The 16974-nt window shown below is 42.2% G+C and overlaps 1 protein-coding gene across 1 annotated transcript in view; it reads right to left on the bottom strand.

Moving 5' to 3' along the window:
- Positions 1–16974, bottom strand: part of SMARCC2 (SWI/SNF related, matrix associated, actin dependent regulator of chromatin subfamily c member 2) — a 2789858-nt gene that overhangs the window by 1294004 nt on the left and 1478880 nt on the right. Inside the window, exon 17 of the mRNA XM_044083737.1 lies at positions 91–244. Coding sequence (XP_043939672.1) covers positions 91–244 — 154 coding nt within the window. The remainder of the gene's footprint in view (positions 1–90; positions 245–16974) is intronic.

Raw genomic sequence — 16974 nt, 5'->3', positions numbered from 1 at the left:
ACATTTTTTTAAAATGTAGTGTACTCATTTCAGAAAAGTACCTTATGAATACATAAATATAGGTGTATGAGATACAAAAACATCTCTTACCTGTGGTGTTTTGGGCTGTAGTGGTACTAGACCAGATGGCGTGTCAGCAAGGACATGAAAGTGTGATGTAGGTGGAGGTCCCATTGGAGTGGGACGGCTTTCAACATCTACTTGGTAATTGATAAGACCCCACTGTTCTAGAAATGCATGCACCCTACAAACAAAACTCAAAGGTTAGTAAGAAAAATAAAATGGAAGAACGTGCAGGTCTAGCATTTTTTCAACTTTATTTACGTATTTACTTATTCATTCATTTTGTATATATTTATTTGTTTTCTGGGGCACAGGACACTGATCTATATGGACCTCTTTTAGATTCAGCCTGGGAACAGTGTCTGGTTAAGTGACTTGCTCAAAGTCACAGAGGCAATGTAGGCTGAGGGAATCAATTTCTTTCCAGCGTATTAGAAGAAAGTATAGCAGTGCAATTTACTCACAGTAAACAAAAATTCTGTACTTACCACAATCCTAGATTTGAGTGATCCACTGCATTCTTGCTGACAGATGGGACTTAAGGCTACCCTAGGCCCTAGAAACTCGCTGCAGATAACTTCCCAGGCTGCAAGCTCTTCCCCTTTCTCCTCCATGCTTTCCTTGGTGCTATCTTTGCCAGATATCTTACTGTCCATGCTCACAGATGAAGCACTTGACAAAAACTGTCAACACCACCACCACCCAGTAAGACTGTCAGGCCTCCTCTTCATTGAAGTAGGTAAAAGGTAAGTGAAAATATCAACAAGGAAGCAGCATATCATTAAGACCTAGCAATACTGTACATAGATAACTTTCATATCTGAAGTGATCTGTGAATCCTCATGACAGAAAGAAGAAAGACCTTAGTCTTACCCTCCTGGTTGGTATCTCTCAGGAACATGCCCAGTATGGATGGTGAAAGGTTTGCTATACTACATGAAGTAGACCTTAATGCAACTGGATAACCACTTAGCTATACTAACATTTAAAACCTTGGCACCTGCATTTTTTTGTTGAAAAATAATAAAAACAGTATGCAGTCCTTCCTATTCAATTTGGTTCTGTCCTAACAGAATCGAAGTTGCCTATGCATGTCCATGCAAAGCATCAGTACTCACTTATGTTAGAATATTCTGGGAAGACAGACATATTGACTGAAGTTGTTCTCTCTAAGGACACCCACTCTCTGTAAAACAATGTATTTGCTACCATTTCAAATATGAGAAAATTTAACATCCCCAAGAAAAAGTACAGATCAAGGAGAGACAGTATCGAGACTGTATAAGTTGTTTTGGTTTTTTAAAGGCCTTACAGAATGGAAAGATGGAAGTGGCTACTAAGTATACTTTAATGGAAGATTAGCTCAAATCAGAAATGAAGACAGAGATTCAGGTCATAGCCTGCTATAGGTCCCTAACCATGTCCCAAGACTCACACTCCACGTTCTTAAGCACCCTGGAGAATATTAGGGTCCAACCTAACACTCTCATACTAGGCAACTTCAACTACCCCTCCATTAACTGGGAAAACTACTCATGTACCAGTATACTTGCCCAGCGTTTCCTGGAATTCATTAATTCCAATGCCCTGCACCAGCTTGTTCTTATTCCCACTAGAGGTAGCAACATCCTTGACGTGATCATTACTAACATGGGCAACCGTTGCTCTACACCAATAGTCAACTCCTCCCTGGTTAGATCCAACCACAAACTAATCACCTCCCACCCACCCCATCGCCAATAAAGGTAACCACCATGAAAAACTTCTCCAAAGCTAACTTTGGGCTCCTAAAAACAGAGGTGGCTAACTTCACAGCACCCATGCAAATGGAGAATAGTTGCATGACTGCCGAATCATACACCAATGCACTGTACGAACACGTACACAAATGCATGGATCCCGCCATACCCAAAAGAACCAAGACACTCTCCTCCAAAAACAGGAAGCCAATCTGGTGGACCCCTGTCATAAACAAACTCTACAACAAAAGGAGGAAACTGATGCGGAATAAGGTGAAGTCCCAAGACTGGAAAAACTCCTTTATCAGCCTCAACAAAAAGTTGAGATCCCCCATCAAATCCTCTAAAGCTAGTTATGAAAACAGAATTGCAGCAGATAGTAAAGACAACCACAAGGCCTTCTATAGTTATGTAAAGAATCTCCATGGCAATACCCAGATTTGCTCTGATCTACTGCACAATGGTACGTCCTATACCAAGCCAACAGATATTGCCAATATACTGGCCGACAGATTCAATGCCAACATTACCCCTCTCTCCCCTCCCAAAGGACCTATCAGAGTAACAGTAGATTGCCAGACACCCAGTATTACTGCTGAACAGCACTGTCTAAGGCCAAGAATACAGCTTCTATGGGACCTGACAATATCCCTGGCTGTGTTCTACGGGAACTACAGAGTGAACTGGTACCTCACCTGTGTGCCCTATTCAATCACAGCCTCACCTCAGGCTTTGCCCCTACCAAATGGCGCACTGCCACAGTCATCCCTCTCCACAAAGTAGGAGCAACTACAGACCCTGGGAACTATCGTCCCATTAGCCTAATGAGTCTGATATGCAAAGGTATGGAACGCATCATCATGGACCTAATAAACAAGGACCTAGGGAATCTCCAAACCCTGGATCCCACATAGTTTAGTTTTGTGAAGGATAGATTATGCCTGCTCAACTTGATCAACTTCTTTGAGTCCGTCACCAGAGCTGTGGATGAAGGCAAGGTGGTTCACACAGCCTACCTTGATCTGGCCAAGGCCTTTGATACCATTCCCCACTCAGGAATCATAGAAAATTTCAGTAAGCTAGGCATCAACTCCTATATCACTAGGTGGGTTGCAAACTGGCTCACAGATAGAACCCACAGTGTGAAAGTAGCTGACTCCACGTCAGACTGCCAACCAGTCACAAGTGGAGTCCCAAAGGGTTCAGTCCTGGGTTCTCTCCTGTTTGGTATATACTTCTCTGAAGTCCAGGCCAACACAAAGGGACTCTGGCTGTCAAAGTTCACAGAGGATTGCAAGTTGGGAGCTATTATTAACTCCCCAAGCAATGTTGACATCCTACAGAAAGGCCTCACTGAGACCAATGACTGGTGTCAGAACCATGGCCTTAAGCTCAATGCCAAAAAATGTGTCATCATCCCCTTTGGGAAAAATACAGTTCTCATGAATTACCACATCGATGATAGTCCACTGAACACAGAAGGAGTTATAAGAGATGTGGGAATACAGGTTGACAGCAACTTCTCTTTCGACCACCACATTGCCACTGTGGTCAGAAAGTGCTTCAATGTGGCACATCTCATTACTAAGGGTTTTGCATCCAGGAAGAAAGAGGTCATTGTCTCCCTCTACTATTCTCTCATTAGGTCAATCATCGAGTACAATGCCCCATTTGGCATGTACTTCACTAGACACCTGCAACAACTGGAGAGGCCGCAAAAGTACCTCACAAAGAGGATTCTACACCTTAAACACTTGTCCAATATGGACAGACTAAAAAAAATCCAACTAGTCTTTGTCTCATATTGCCTACTTAGAGGCGATCTCTGCTTGACTTACAAAGCCATGTCTGACAAAGCTCTATTAGAAATGCTACATCTAAAGAAATCCCAATCCCTCTGCACCACACACTCCAGAGACCTCAACCTCATTACCACAATGAACAGAACATGCAAGAGGGACAGGTTTATAGCTCAGAGACTGCCCATTTTATGGAATAGACTTCCCATACATGTCAAACTCACTGGCCTCTTCAAAAGAAATCTTGATGAGTGGATGTGAAATAGAAAATTCACCCCGGGGATCACTCCAGTGGCTCTACTTGACAGAGGCACTGGGAACTACGGTCGGGTGGCATGATGCCAGGGTAATCCTATGGGCTAGGCTTGTAAAGGCTCCAGGGCCATTAGCCTAGTACACACCTATGAACCTATGAACATAAACTAGGCAGTCTAGTACAGACAGTAAAAAAATCTGTAAATGAATCTAACGTTTTCTGAGAGGCTTGAAGAGCAAAATTAGTCTATTTACTTCTGCATATTTCCCAAGTGCTCCGACTCTAGGCAGATGTGGAGCTGAATCACCCTGTAAAGATATGAAGGGTCCTTAGCTACTAACGGAAATGCAGTAACCATGTGGGGTTAGACCGATACTTGTTTGGTAGATGTCTCAGCAGATTTTTCAAGCATTTCAGACAGATTGGTTTCTCCAGATGATGAAGCCAAAGCACAGAGAGAAAAAACAAACTGCTAAGGCCAGTAGGTAACTAATACAATGACCTTGGCATGGTATTATCTAATTTTCTGAATCAATTTTGGATGTCAGGAAATAAAGGAAAAGAGGAAAAAAAGTTCTGGGGACCAAATCTGCATAAACATGCCTCTGGGGTAGCACCATGCAGGGTGGAATATGCAGAAGGGAATAAAAGTTGTCAGAGTCAGTGTTGGATATTGATGTAAATAGGTCAAAGCAAAGCTTCCCACTACACTGGAAAATATTCCTGACTACCACCAGGTTGAGAAACCACTTACACAGCATTAGCAAAAGCAGCAGCAGAGCCAGCCCACTGAGGAACCGTCTTTCCCTGGAATGTGATTAGTAATAAAAAAGAAACAGTTCACTAACGCAACCCATTTCTAACCTTCACACTTTTTAGCAAAGGGACAGGAGCAAGTTCAAACCTTTTTTTTTTCCATTTGTTAACCAGGTAGGCCCACTAGACACAACTGTCACTTCTTAGGGGTGATTCGGGAGCAATCTGTGATTAAGTGACATGCTCAGAGCAAAACAGTTTAAAGGTAGAAACTGGGAGAATCAAAGTCTGGATGACAGGAAGATGCTCATTAACAGCTTGGAGCCTTCACCCTCTGAGCCAGACTACAGTACTTGAAATACTAGACCACAACTGTGTATGGCTATTAGGGCTGATGTGAGATGAAATGTGACTGCCCAGAACTGGTAGCAACAGGTTCCTATTCAGAAGTGCAAAAAAACTCCTAAACTCCCTTGCAATTTCTGTGTAAAGGTAGGTATCCCAGCAGTCCAAAGATCACATCCAGTTTCCTTCTGACAGACATGGAAGGACACAATGCATCATGACCACATGAAAGGTTTCTTTTGGAATGAATGTTTGAAGTCTATTAGATCAATAATGTCGTTGAAGTTTGTTTGTGTCTTTCGGCTTTTTCCGGTTAGGGGTTGCCACAGCGGAACTCAGGTCCGCTAATGATTGGTAGTAGATTTGTACGTGCTGGCTTGCCAGGCCTAACGCACAACCTTCAACGAAGGAACGCCCATTCACGCATGTCGCAACACAGAAGATGCTCTAACTGAGAATCGAATGGGCAACGTCTAACTGTGAGGCGACAACGCTACCACAACACCACCACCGCAATATAATAATGTCCCTGAAGTACTCAGGAGTAATACAAAAATGCATCTTTTTTGATAAAAAGTGGGAACTCCTGGATTTTTTTTTTTTTTTTTACTAAAAGGTATAGAACCTCTTTCTGCATTTCTCCTCTGAAGGGAGAGGATATCTTGTAGGGAGAAAGAGGGGTGTTGGGGTAAGGTATTGTGAAACCTCTGGATATCATACCCGGGCAAGAGGAAGGATAAATGAATCCCGTGCCTCTCTCTCTCGAGAATGCCAAGTCTTCAGGAAGAGAGAGAAGATGGCAAGCCTTCAGAGATTAATCTGGTATCCACTACAAGGTGGACAAAGGAACACATGCTGATGATGATTACCATTGTGACAGAGCTGGCAACCATTCTGGAAGGTGTTGCAGTGTTTGTTTCCTAGCAGAGCCTCCAATGTTGGTATTGCCCATGTCTCAACATCTGACCTGAGTTTCTCGAGTCCTACAAAACAGAGAGTAGGAAGGGTATGATTGTCATCCCAACAGCCAAGAAGGATTTGTCCTTTTTTTCTGTATTCTCAGGGAATGACTTTACTGAAACACACACACACACACACACACACACACACACACACACACACACACACACACACACACACACACACACACACACATACACACATACACACACACACACACACACACACACACACACACACACACACACACACACACACACACACACACACACACACACACACACACACCCACACCCACACACACACACCTTGCTATGTTATCACAGGGTGCACCCAAAGATCACCTACAAATCCTGGTAAAATTGGTTGGGTGCAGCCAGTAGTGATGATGGAGCAATAACTGGTGCCTGACACTCTTACAGCAGGAGGGGATATGTCTGAAATGGTGAAAGTTGAGGAATATGACCCTCAACAGTCTTCCTAACCATCTGCTGAATTATGAGCAAGGCACATAGCGGGGTTCATAATCAAACAGACTGCTACCAGCTGAAACTGCAGCTTGATTTCAAGTCCCCATCTGGCAACTCTTCCAACAAGTGACTCACTTCTTCAGCCAACCTTAACTGAAATCAGAGCATACATGATGCAGGGTTTACCATCTTAAAGGTAAACAACAAAGTAAATGTGCTTTCAAAGTCTGTCTACCACTCTGGTGGACAGAAATCTGGAGTCTGTAGACTAGGAGCTTTTTTTCAGGCCTGCTTCTAGCATAATGTAATCCAGCTTGGGTGTCTCCATCCAGTTGTCCTTGGGAGGGTGATGGATTCTGCCCAGTCTCCCCAGGCTATGCAATACAACATCAAAACTTTCCTACATGTCTACACACCAGCCAAACCATTCTGTTGACTGGGGGAATCGGTTAGGAAGACGACTGGGGACTAGAAGGTAGAACATGTGGGTCTTGGTACTATCTTGTTTTCTGTTCTAATATTTCCACAAATCTGGAACCATATGGTGGATAGAAAAAGTAATACCTCCTCGATGTCAATGACTAGAACATGGGATTCCACCCATTAAATGTGTCCTCCTTGAATTGGTGCTTCTTTCCATGCCTTGGGAGGGGATATGTCTGAAAAGGTGAAAGTTGAGGAATCTGACCAGTGACAGTCTTCCTATCTTATCTGGGAAGGAGATGGGAGGATTCCATTATTAGTGGGTTTCCAGACTTCCATACAAGGTCAAAATGCTAACAGTAATGGGGAGGGTTGCTGCACTAAGTGGAATAGTGTCAATGCTATGGTGTGCATTGACCCAGAACACAAAGTTGAGATCTGAGGATTGAAACTAGTAGCCAGCAGGATTAAAAACCTGGCAATTTTTCTATGTGCCTTTTATTCCTTGTGTCTCTCTGAACACTACACCAACCCCTATCAAACTCAAACCCATTCAGTCCCTTGAGGTTGGGGATCTTCCCTCAGATCCCTTATGGCAGTAGTCGCCTAGAAGGGCCATCATCCAGCCAGATATCAGAGTGTTTGGTGCCATCCTCCCAGCCTGCACTATTAAGAAACAGAGCTGCTAATTGAAATCTGGTTGCCTGGGTTGTAGTCAGGACTTTATCGTTCTATGCCACTACTGAAGCAAAGGTTGACAAAACTGGCCCCAAACCTGGCCACATGGCCCTGGCCCTTGAGATCAAAATGCTGTTTAACCACAACAGACCCACCCCAAGTGAAAAAAATACCAATCCTGATAACCTGTTAGCCTTGACCAAGCATGCTGAGTCTGACTGTGTACTACATGAACTACAAAATGAACTGGCACCTCACTTAAGTGTCATGTTTAATCATAGCCTCACCTCAGGCTTCATGCCCACTGAGTGGCGCACAGCTACAGTTATCCCACTCCACAAGGGGGGAATCCACCTTGGATCCTGGGAACTACCGTCCCATCAGTCTGATGAGCCTGATCTGCAAGGGCATGGAAAGCATTATCATGGAACTTATAAACAAAGACATTGGCAACCTTCAAACACTGGACCCCATGCAGTTTGGGTTCGTGAAGGGCTGATCTTGTCTCCTGAATCTGATTGACTTCTTCGAATCAGTCTCCAGGGTTGTGGACGAGGGTAAGGCAGTCCACATAGCCTATCTGGACCTCGCCAAGGCCTTCGACACCATCCCCCACTCTGGAATCATAGATAAACTTACTAAGCTGGGCATAAATCCCTACGTCACTCGATGGGTTGCCAACTGGCTTACTGACAGAACCCAGACTGTAAAAGTAGCTGACTCCAAATCCAGCTCCAGACAAGTGAAGTACCTCAGGGTTCAGTCCTGGGACCACTCTTGTTTGGCATCTACGTCTTTGAAGTACAGGCCAACACTAAGGGACTCTGGCTAACAAAGTTCACAGATGACTGCAAACTGGGAGCCATTACTGAATCCCCAAATGATGTGGATATTCTACAAAAGGGCCTTACAGAAACAGATGCTTGGTGCCAGAGCCATGGGCTCAAGCTTAATGCCAAGAAATATATAGTTATCCCCTTTGGGAAAAAACATGAACATGTGAATTACCACATAGGTGGCAGTACACTAAACACTGAAAGTGTGATAAGACTTAGGGACACAGGTGGACAGTGGTCTCACTTCGATAACCACATCGCCACAACTGTCAAAGGGATTTTCATCCAGAAAAAAGGAGGTCATTGTCCCACTGTACTCATCCCTTATTAGACCCATTATAGAATGCAACACCCCGTTTGGTATGTACCTCTCAAGACATCTGCAACAACTGGAAAGACCACAGAAATACCTCACTAAAAGAATCACAGGCCTAAAGCAGATGCCCTATGCTGACCGTCTGAAAAAACTCCAGCTATACTCGGTCACATATCGTCTACTCAGAGGTGATTTCTGCTTAACATACAAGGCCATGTCAAACCCAGAGCTGTTGGAAATGCTACACTTGAAAAAATCCCAATCCCTCAGAGCCGCACACTCCAGGCATTTAAACCTTGTCATCACAATGAACAAAACATGCTGGAGGAATAGGCTCCTGACCCACAGACTCCCCAGACTCCCCAGACTGCCTATACATGTCAAGCAGAGTGCCTCTTTGGCCCGCTTCAAAAGGAACCTTGACGACTGGATGTGAGATAGGAAATTCACCCCAGGGATCACATCAGTCACGCTGCTAGACAGGGATCCAGGGAAGTAAATATTGTGGAAAGAAATAGCCAGGGAATTGTTATGGCTAGACTTGTATAGGCCCTAGGGCTGATAGCCGAGCACCATCCTATGCACCTATGAACCTATAATACTAAATATCTATTTACAATAAGCACCAGAGTTTCAATCAAGGGAAATATTAAAAATAACACAAATGGAAAGGTTCACCCATATACAGGAGAACAATACTTAACTAATCCGACTATATTTTCCTGACTAACTAAAGAATTACCATTCCCTAGTTCACTTACTAGGGTATGGTAAGATGAAGTAGATGACTGGTCCTTCTTTGTCAAATTTCAAAAACAGACAGCTCTGAGACATCTGTCTTATCTGGTATTAAAACATCATTTCAGTGCTGAATTACAGAATCACATCACATACCTCTGGTCACTTGAATTCTGGTTCCCACACTACCCCCGTTACTAGAAACTGAACTACAATCTTGCACATATGTCTTACCATACACAAGCAAAGAGCTTTGCTGGATGTGCTATAACATCTGGAAGCTATAAAACATGAAAACGTCCACCCTTTCAGGGTAGCAATTAGTTCACCCTAAGGACAATACAGTAGAATTCCTAGCCCTGGGTTTCATAGACATTTCGTCTCTGGCTACAATCAGAGCTGTAAGCTACAATCTTTATTTCCTCAACTAGGTAATTTAATTTCAGACTATTTTTAAAGTTAGCTGGAATGAGATTAACTTCTCTTCAGTATTGTCTGTTGCAATATATTCATTTCAATACTTACAATACAAATTGACATAGAGGTGTATTTCATTTCTGTCCAGCAGGCCCCACTGTTGGTACATTTTTAACACAAGCAGCTTTACAAATATATTTTCAACACAAGCACCTGTACAAATCAGTTTGATATACAAATAAGATATAATTATTTACAAAATTCCAGCTAGCTATGCTAGCATATGTTACACATCCACTGCCCTACTTCTACTAGCATAGCTGTCAATACCTCACCTCATCACACCTGGTTAGAGTGGTCAGGAGCCAGTCATCCAGATAAGGAAACACTCAGAATCCCTGCAGTCCCAAGTGAGATGCAACTACTGTCCTGCACTTGGTAAACACCATGGGGGCTGTGGTGAGACCAAAGGGCACTGCTCTGAATTGATAATGACTGGCTCCCAGCTGAAAGCATTTGTTTATTTTGATGTGATAGTAAGCATCTTGAAGATCTATCAAGCACATCCAGTCATCTTTGTGCAGAAAAGGCAGAATGGACTGAATCATGACCATCCAAAACTTTGTATGCTGTACCGACTGATTTAGTTTGTTGAGATCCAAGACTGGTCTCCAGTCCCCTGTCTTCTATGGCACTATAAAGAATCCTGAATATGTCCTGAACTCTCTCTTTGGTCTGTGGGGACCTCTTGGATGGCTCTTTTTTTTCTAGTAGCTGTTTATTTTTTGTGCTGCTGCATCCCACTGACTGGGTGGAACATCAGGGAAATTTGCAGAACTTAATGGGGTGGATGGGAAAATGGTATAATATAACCTCTGGATATAATCCTCTGCACCCATGAATCTTGCAATTTCTAGCCAGGCTCTCTGGTGCAGGGCAGATGACCCCCGACTGCCACCAGACATGAACAGTCGGGCCTCCTTTCAGGAGCACTCAAAGGATCTGTCAGAGAAAGTATCCCTGGATCTCTGATTATTCAAACCACCTCTGCCAAGGGGATGGCGTCTTCCATTTCAGTTTCTCCCTCTGTCCCTGGGGGAACTGTCTCCACATGGATATTGGAAGGGGTCCTGGGATTTCTTGAACCGTACTTGTCTTCCACCTCGTTGGTTCCTAGAAAAGGTCTGTAGAGGAGTTGAAAAATGTACATCCACAGCAGACAGGCTTTTCCCTTCCTGCTTGTACCTGAAGAGTGTCTTTCGCTTTGGGGCCTAACAAGGAGGTTCCATCAAAGGAAGCACCGACAAAAGAAGATTTGAAGGGTTCTATAAAATCACATAAGCACATCCAGGCATGTCTTCTTATGGAAATGCCTGAACCTGCTACCCATAAGGTCCCTTCAGCCACATGGGAGATATGCCTCATGGATGAATTTGAAACAGACTCTAGGGTAGCCAACTGCAAGGAAATAGTACTCTCTACCTCAGAGGATATGGTTCCAGAGAAATATTTGGAAAGTTCTATGATCAAATCCCACTGAAGTCTCATTAAATGTGTCAAATAAGTCAGCAACCTAAAAGCAAAGGATGCTGAAGCACAGATACACTTCCCATACCTGTCTTGCACCATAGAATCTCTTTTGGGGGCAGTGGACAGAGGGAGGAACTTTGCTCTGCCAGTTTCTTTCTAGTGGCTGTCACTATGACCATGGCATCAATGGGTACTACTTTATTCCAGTGTGGTTTATCTTTAGGCCAGAATCCTGTCTGGTCTCTTAGGGACTGGATCAGTTATGTCTGGTTCCTTCCACGTCCATCGATAGACTAAATCTATAAGCTCATTGGTGGGCAGAGTCACCTAGGATGTAGAAGGACCAGTCCTGAAGGTCTGCAAAAACACTGATTTCTCTTGGGAACAGTTATCGGGTGACCAACCACCTCCTTGTTTTAGGAGTTCTAAGATGTCTTCAACTAAGACATCATTGTTTGGTGATCTGGGGGACCCTTACTTTTCATCAAAATCAGTGTCTGCAGTGGCAGACTCTTGAGGAAAGTCTAAGTGCCTCCTTCTGCACTTCTTCTTCTTCTGGGGGGGACATCCTTGGTGTGGTGTTCTGGGGAGGTATCAGAAAACATAACGATACCCTGCTGGGTGGCTTGGAGACTGGTTTGGGCTGGCTGTCCCAGTGGAATGGGTGACTGAGGCTCTGGATGCAAAATCAAATGGGATTGGAAAGTCGGAGTAGAGAAGGGTAGGGAAGTCCGAACTCTAGGTATAAAGAAAGCTCTCTCCACTACCTCGAAAACAGAATGCCTGAGAGAAGTAGAAACCGATGGATTTAACGAGGCAGGCTTATGGATCGTTGGCTCCCATTGTCCCACAGGCAAACCACCTAAGGAGAGAGTTGCAGCCAAGCTCCCTAACTGGTGAAGATTTTGAAGGCAGCAAGCCCCAAAGGATTAATTTGTTTTTCCGATCAGTCACAGAGTTGAATCCCTGGTACATGTTGCAATCCATAACTAAATGTCTTGGTTCTAGACAGTACACACATTCTGAATATGCGTCAAGGTTTGGTAGTTTGTGGCCACACGCCACACGTTTTAAAACCTGAAGGCTTATCTGACATTTTTAAGTAAGGTAGACAGAATCTGAAAGGACTGATAGAAAGTTTTACTTTTTTTTAAATAGTTGAAAGGGGGAAGTAGCAGAAGGTATCAACGATGGTATGACAGGAAACTAGTAATGTTAATTACAAAAAGGTGATAGAATACTGACAAGAGGGGGATAGAATGACAACTATGGTAACAGAACTACACTAAGAGTACAAAAAGAAGATGAAGCTTATAAGCTGGAAAAAGGGGTTAAAGAGAGGCAAATACAATAAGAATAATAGGGGTTAAAGAGAGGCAAATACAATAAGAATGTTGTGTCTTTCGGCTTTTCCCGGTCAGGGGTCTCCACAGCAGAACTCCGGTCCGCTAATGATTGGCAGTAGATTTTTACATGCCAAGTTGCCAGCCCTCACGCACAACCTTCAACGAAGGTACGCCCATTCACTTATGTTTCCACACAGAAGACGCTTTAGCTGAGAATCGAACAGGACAACGTCTTACCGTGAGGTGACAATGCTACCACAGCACCACCACTGCAGTTAGAAAAATACAATAAGAATAATAAGTTTAATAAGAATAAAAGTATACTAATAAGGGAAGTAAAGGGATAACAATTAGGCAAATACACTAAGAATAATAAGTTTAATAAGAATAAAAGTATACTAATAATGGAAGTAAATGGATAACAATAGAAGTTAAACTCACAAACTTTCAAAAACCCACACTCGAGTTTGCAATCTACATCCAAATGCTATGGCAGCAAACTAGATCTGCAGATATGTTAGTTGACTACGGCATTAAGGGTAAAGGGAGGAGCTTGAGAGTTCAAGTGTTCTATGATCTGGAAGAAACAGCAGAGTTGGATCCGAGGATTGAATCCGAACCCAACAGCTGAAGAAGAAGGAAAATGACATCATCATCAGAAGTTGGGTTTGATAGAGTAGTTCAGTGAAAAGAAGGAAAGAATTCCCACTACCAATTGCAGACTTTTTGAATGACTTTCAGAACACATTTGTCTGGAGCTGTCTGATGCCATTTATGTACATAAAGCCCTAGAATTAGGGAAAGATTTAATGGGATGTCAGGGACAGAAGGGAGGATGCCTGAATGGGGCATATAGTCAGTCTGCAGTTTGGGACTGTCCTTTGTTCTGGAAGGCTCACCCCTTCTTTTTGAACCTTCCTATCACTGCTTTTTGAAATTCTATTTGCCTAAACCTTGCTAAGACTATTTTGTTCTCTTTCCTATAAAATGATCCTGAACTGGAAGGAAGGTTGCTATTAAAATCTGTGAAAAAGGGTTGCAAAATCTGAGTGACTCTTTGAATTAACTTCTCTCTTCCAACAAATCTTTTAAGGATCTTAGCAGAAGAGGGCCCAACCAATACTTCTTTGAGAGCAATTAAGATCTTGCTTTGACATCTTTGGGTAAATTTTGTGCATTTAAGCAAGTAAACCTCATTTCTGATCCAGTAGCAGCTGCTATGGATATAGCCACCAGCAGTAATAAGAACACTTTTGAGAGTGTTGTTACCTGCAAAATAGATGCAGAAGAGAGATTAGCAGTTAACGTCTTAAATGTTCAAAAAGAAGCAAGCATAAATTTTCACTTATGAACCTGACAATTCAGAGCTCTGAAGGCTAAACTAACTGCTTTTTTGCCAAATCTATCAAAAGTTTTCCCATACTTGTCAGAAGGAATAGGGTTATCATTTGCAAGATGTTTGGCAAAAGATGGTTTTGTCATATAAATAACTGAAGGATTTTATTTGGGATTTGAAAATAGATATCTGTGTCTCTGTGGAACTTTATATATCTAGAAGATTTTTTAAGGGCAAGGGGTTAAATGTCAAGCATGCACCAAGCAGTCAAGAAAATATCTTCTTCTAATGCTGCAAAATTGCAGGAAAATCTGCAGGCTGAGGAAAATCCAGTTGTAATAAGTCCTAACGTTTTCACTGGGATACTGGAATTTCAATCTGTTCCAAATGAAACAACTTTTTCTTTTTGGCTATAGTTTCAGAAATAGATAACTCTTTGTGGTGAAAATCTGGAAAAAAAACACTTTCCTCAAAAACTGAATCCCATTCCTGTGCCATAAGCAACATGAAAAAAAAAAAAAAAACAACCCCAGTCCAATTCCTGTCCTTCAGACTGGGAATCAGTATCTGAAAGACAGGGGAATATTTTTAGGAATGAAAGCATTGAAATAAGCCCTTATTAAAATCCTGAAAATCTTACCTGCCCATTATAGATAAAGAAGGAAAAGACATATGGTAAATTTTATATTTTCTTTTCCTAGGAGATTCCTTAGAAAAAGACCATCTCAAAGATGGGGCTATATCCTGGGAATCAGACTCCTTGTGCCGACTTTGTGGTAAAGCATCAACCATTTCCTTCTCCAAGACGAACAAAATTGGTTCTCCTCTGCTCACAGAAAACAACTCAACAGTTACAGGATATATGACGATCTTTTAGTTCTAAGTGGTTTCTTGAAGGGAAATGCCAGCAGGATCAAGAGAATATGACCGGTCTGAGGAACATGAGTTAGTAACAGCAAAAGCACTGGCCTGTGGAAGTGAGGAAGTTAGCAAGACTTATTCCTGTAAAACTTTCTTCTTATTGCAAATGGGGGTGAAGAGAACAGGACAGCCCAAAGCCTGATCCATGTTCTAGCTAAGAAAAGTGCCTAAGAGCCCTGAAGAGTTGATGAACCACCTGACAGGATTTTAAAATTTTTTTGACATAAAAAGCAACTCCCAAAACCTCAAGACCAAGCCTCTACCTTTAACGTCAACAAAAGATACCAGACAAAAAACTGTGACTTTAAATTGTTTTTTCCTCAAACAAGTAAACCTGATAAAAGTTAACATTTGTGAGGTAAAATTTTTAATGACAACCACTAAAAACAGCACAATAAAGAAAAAGTTAAGTTTTTCTCAGAAATAATGATAAATTGGAAGGTTCTCCAAGAGGAATACTTATCTGCAAAGCCTTGGTGAAGAATTAGCTGACAGGTTAATCAATTGAAGCCTGCAAGAAGAGCACACTTTGATGACAAAAAGTTCTGAAAGTTTGGTGCTCTAACCATTAACTTTATACAGCTCTCATCAGGCTCTTCAGCAGTTAGGGCACATGAAAGGTGCCTTAAAGCTTTGGATGCTGGTCAGTTGTCATGTATTCTGGCAGGATATAACCCACGTAGATTAGGCTATTGCAACACTGATCTAACAATGAATATGTATAAACGTTCTTCCCAAACATATTAAAGGCTTTCCCAGTTTGTTTTTTCTTATTCAAACATTTGTGGCTGTCAGGGACTTTACAATATCCATATGGCTTCTAAAGTGCAGGAGGTTGAGATTTTGGGGCCAAAGCAGTATATAAAAGGTATCTTCCAAAGCCTCCAAGATGGGTAGACATTAGAACATCTTGGAAATTCCACATGTAGTAAACTGTAGCACTTCTTCTGATCTTATGAAACTTGGTTGTCTCCCAGTTAAAGTACTGTATCATCCTATGGATGGTGACACCAAGGGAGAGTGATTCTTCTAGTGAATCTGAATGGATGGTACCGCAAGTGGGAGACACAAAGTATCCTCAGCTTCAGGCTCAAACCCTGGAGGAGAATACATTTCTGAAGAATAATCCAGAGGCTCAGAATTAGATTATGAAGAATCATCTTCCTCAGAAATGTTCCTCTTTCTTCTGTGCAGAGCAGCAGACTGAAAATAGCAAAGATGCAAAGACACGAGGGCTTTAAAATGTCTCAGTGAAAAATGAAAGTACTCCTATTTGGGGACCTTAGCAGCAAGGTTTACAGGAGGGGAGATTTTCTTCTTTTGAGTATCCAAAGAAATAACATGTTGGGATGCAAGCCCTGAATGCACCTCCATGAGGGTCTCTGGGATGTCATCTTTGACTAAAATCTAAGAAATACCCACAAGGTTACTCTGGAATGGCCAGTCTCAGCTCTTCCTCTGAAGCTTTGCTATTTGTCTGAACAGTCAGAAGGGACATACTAGAAGACTCTGTTTTATCTACCTCCAAATGGGTCTCAACAGCAGGAACAAAGCCAGATGCCAGGTGGTCGGTGGGCTTATCAGCCTCAGCAGAGATATCAGACTCTAATCTGGAGAAAGAAGCAGGGACATTAATGTTTTCTATTTATTTATTCATTTTTTTAATTTTTTCTGAGCTGTGAAAGGACATCTGAGGAAAACAATCCAGACTGCATCCCAGCATGTGTGACAGCCAGAAGAAGGTTCTTTTCTAAGTATATATATTTTGTTTTTGAAAACAGGGTTGCTTTATTTCAAAACAGTTTTATACGAAGTGCAAACTACATGCACGGTGCACAGCTATCTTTTGGTGATTGGCCTTAACTTAAAGAAAATATACCACTTTTTCCCCAAGTTATACAGAAGGCTCAATCCAATACCAGAAGTTACAAACTGACCTTATACTTTACAAAAAACACTCAAAAAATTTAATGATGCACTCACATTCGATGTAAACTTGATTCATTCCTCTTAATCTCCTCAATTACTGGCCCTTTGATTTCTGG

This window comes from Protopterus annectens, chromosome 9.part0, assembly GCF_019279795.1.
Source record: "Protopterus annectens isolate FY-2018-M chromosome 9.part0, PAN1.0, whole genome shotgun sequence".
NCBI lineage: Eukaryota > Metazoa > Chordata > Ceratodontiformes > Protopteridae > Protopterus > Protopterus annectens.
The sequence above is the reverse complement of the archived record's forward strand: the minus strand, read 5'-3'. Positions and strand labels throughout refer to the sequence as shown.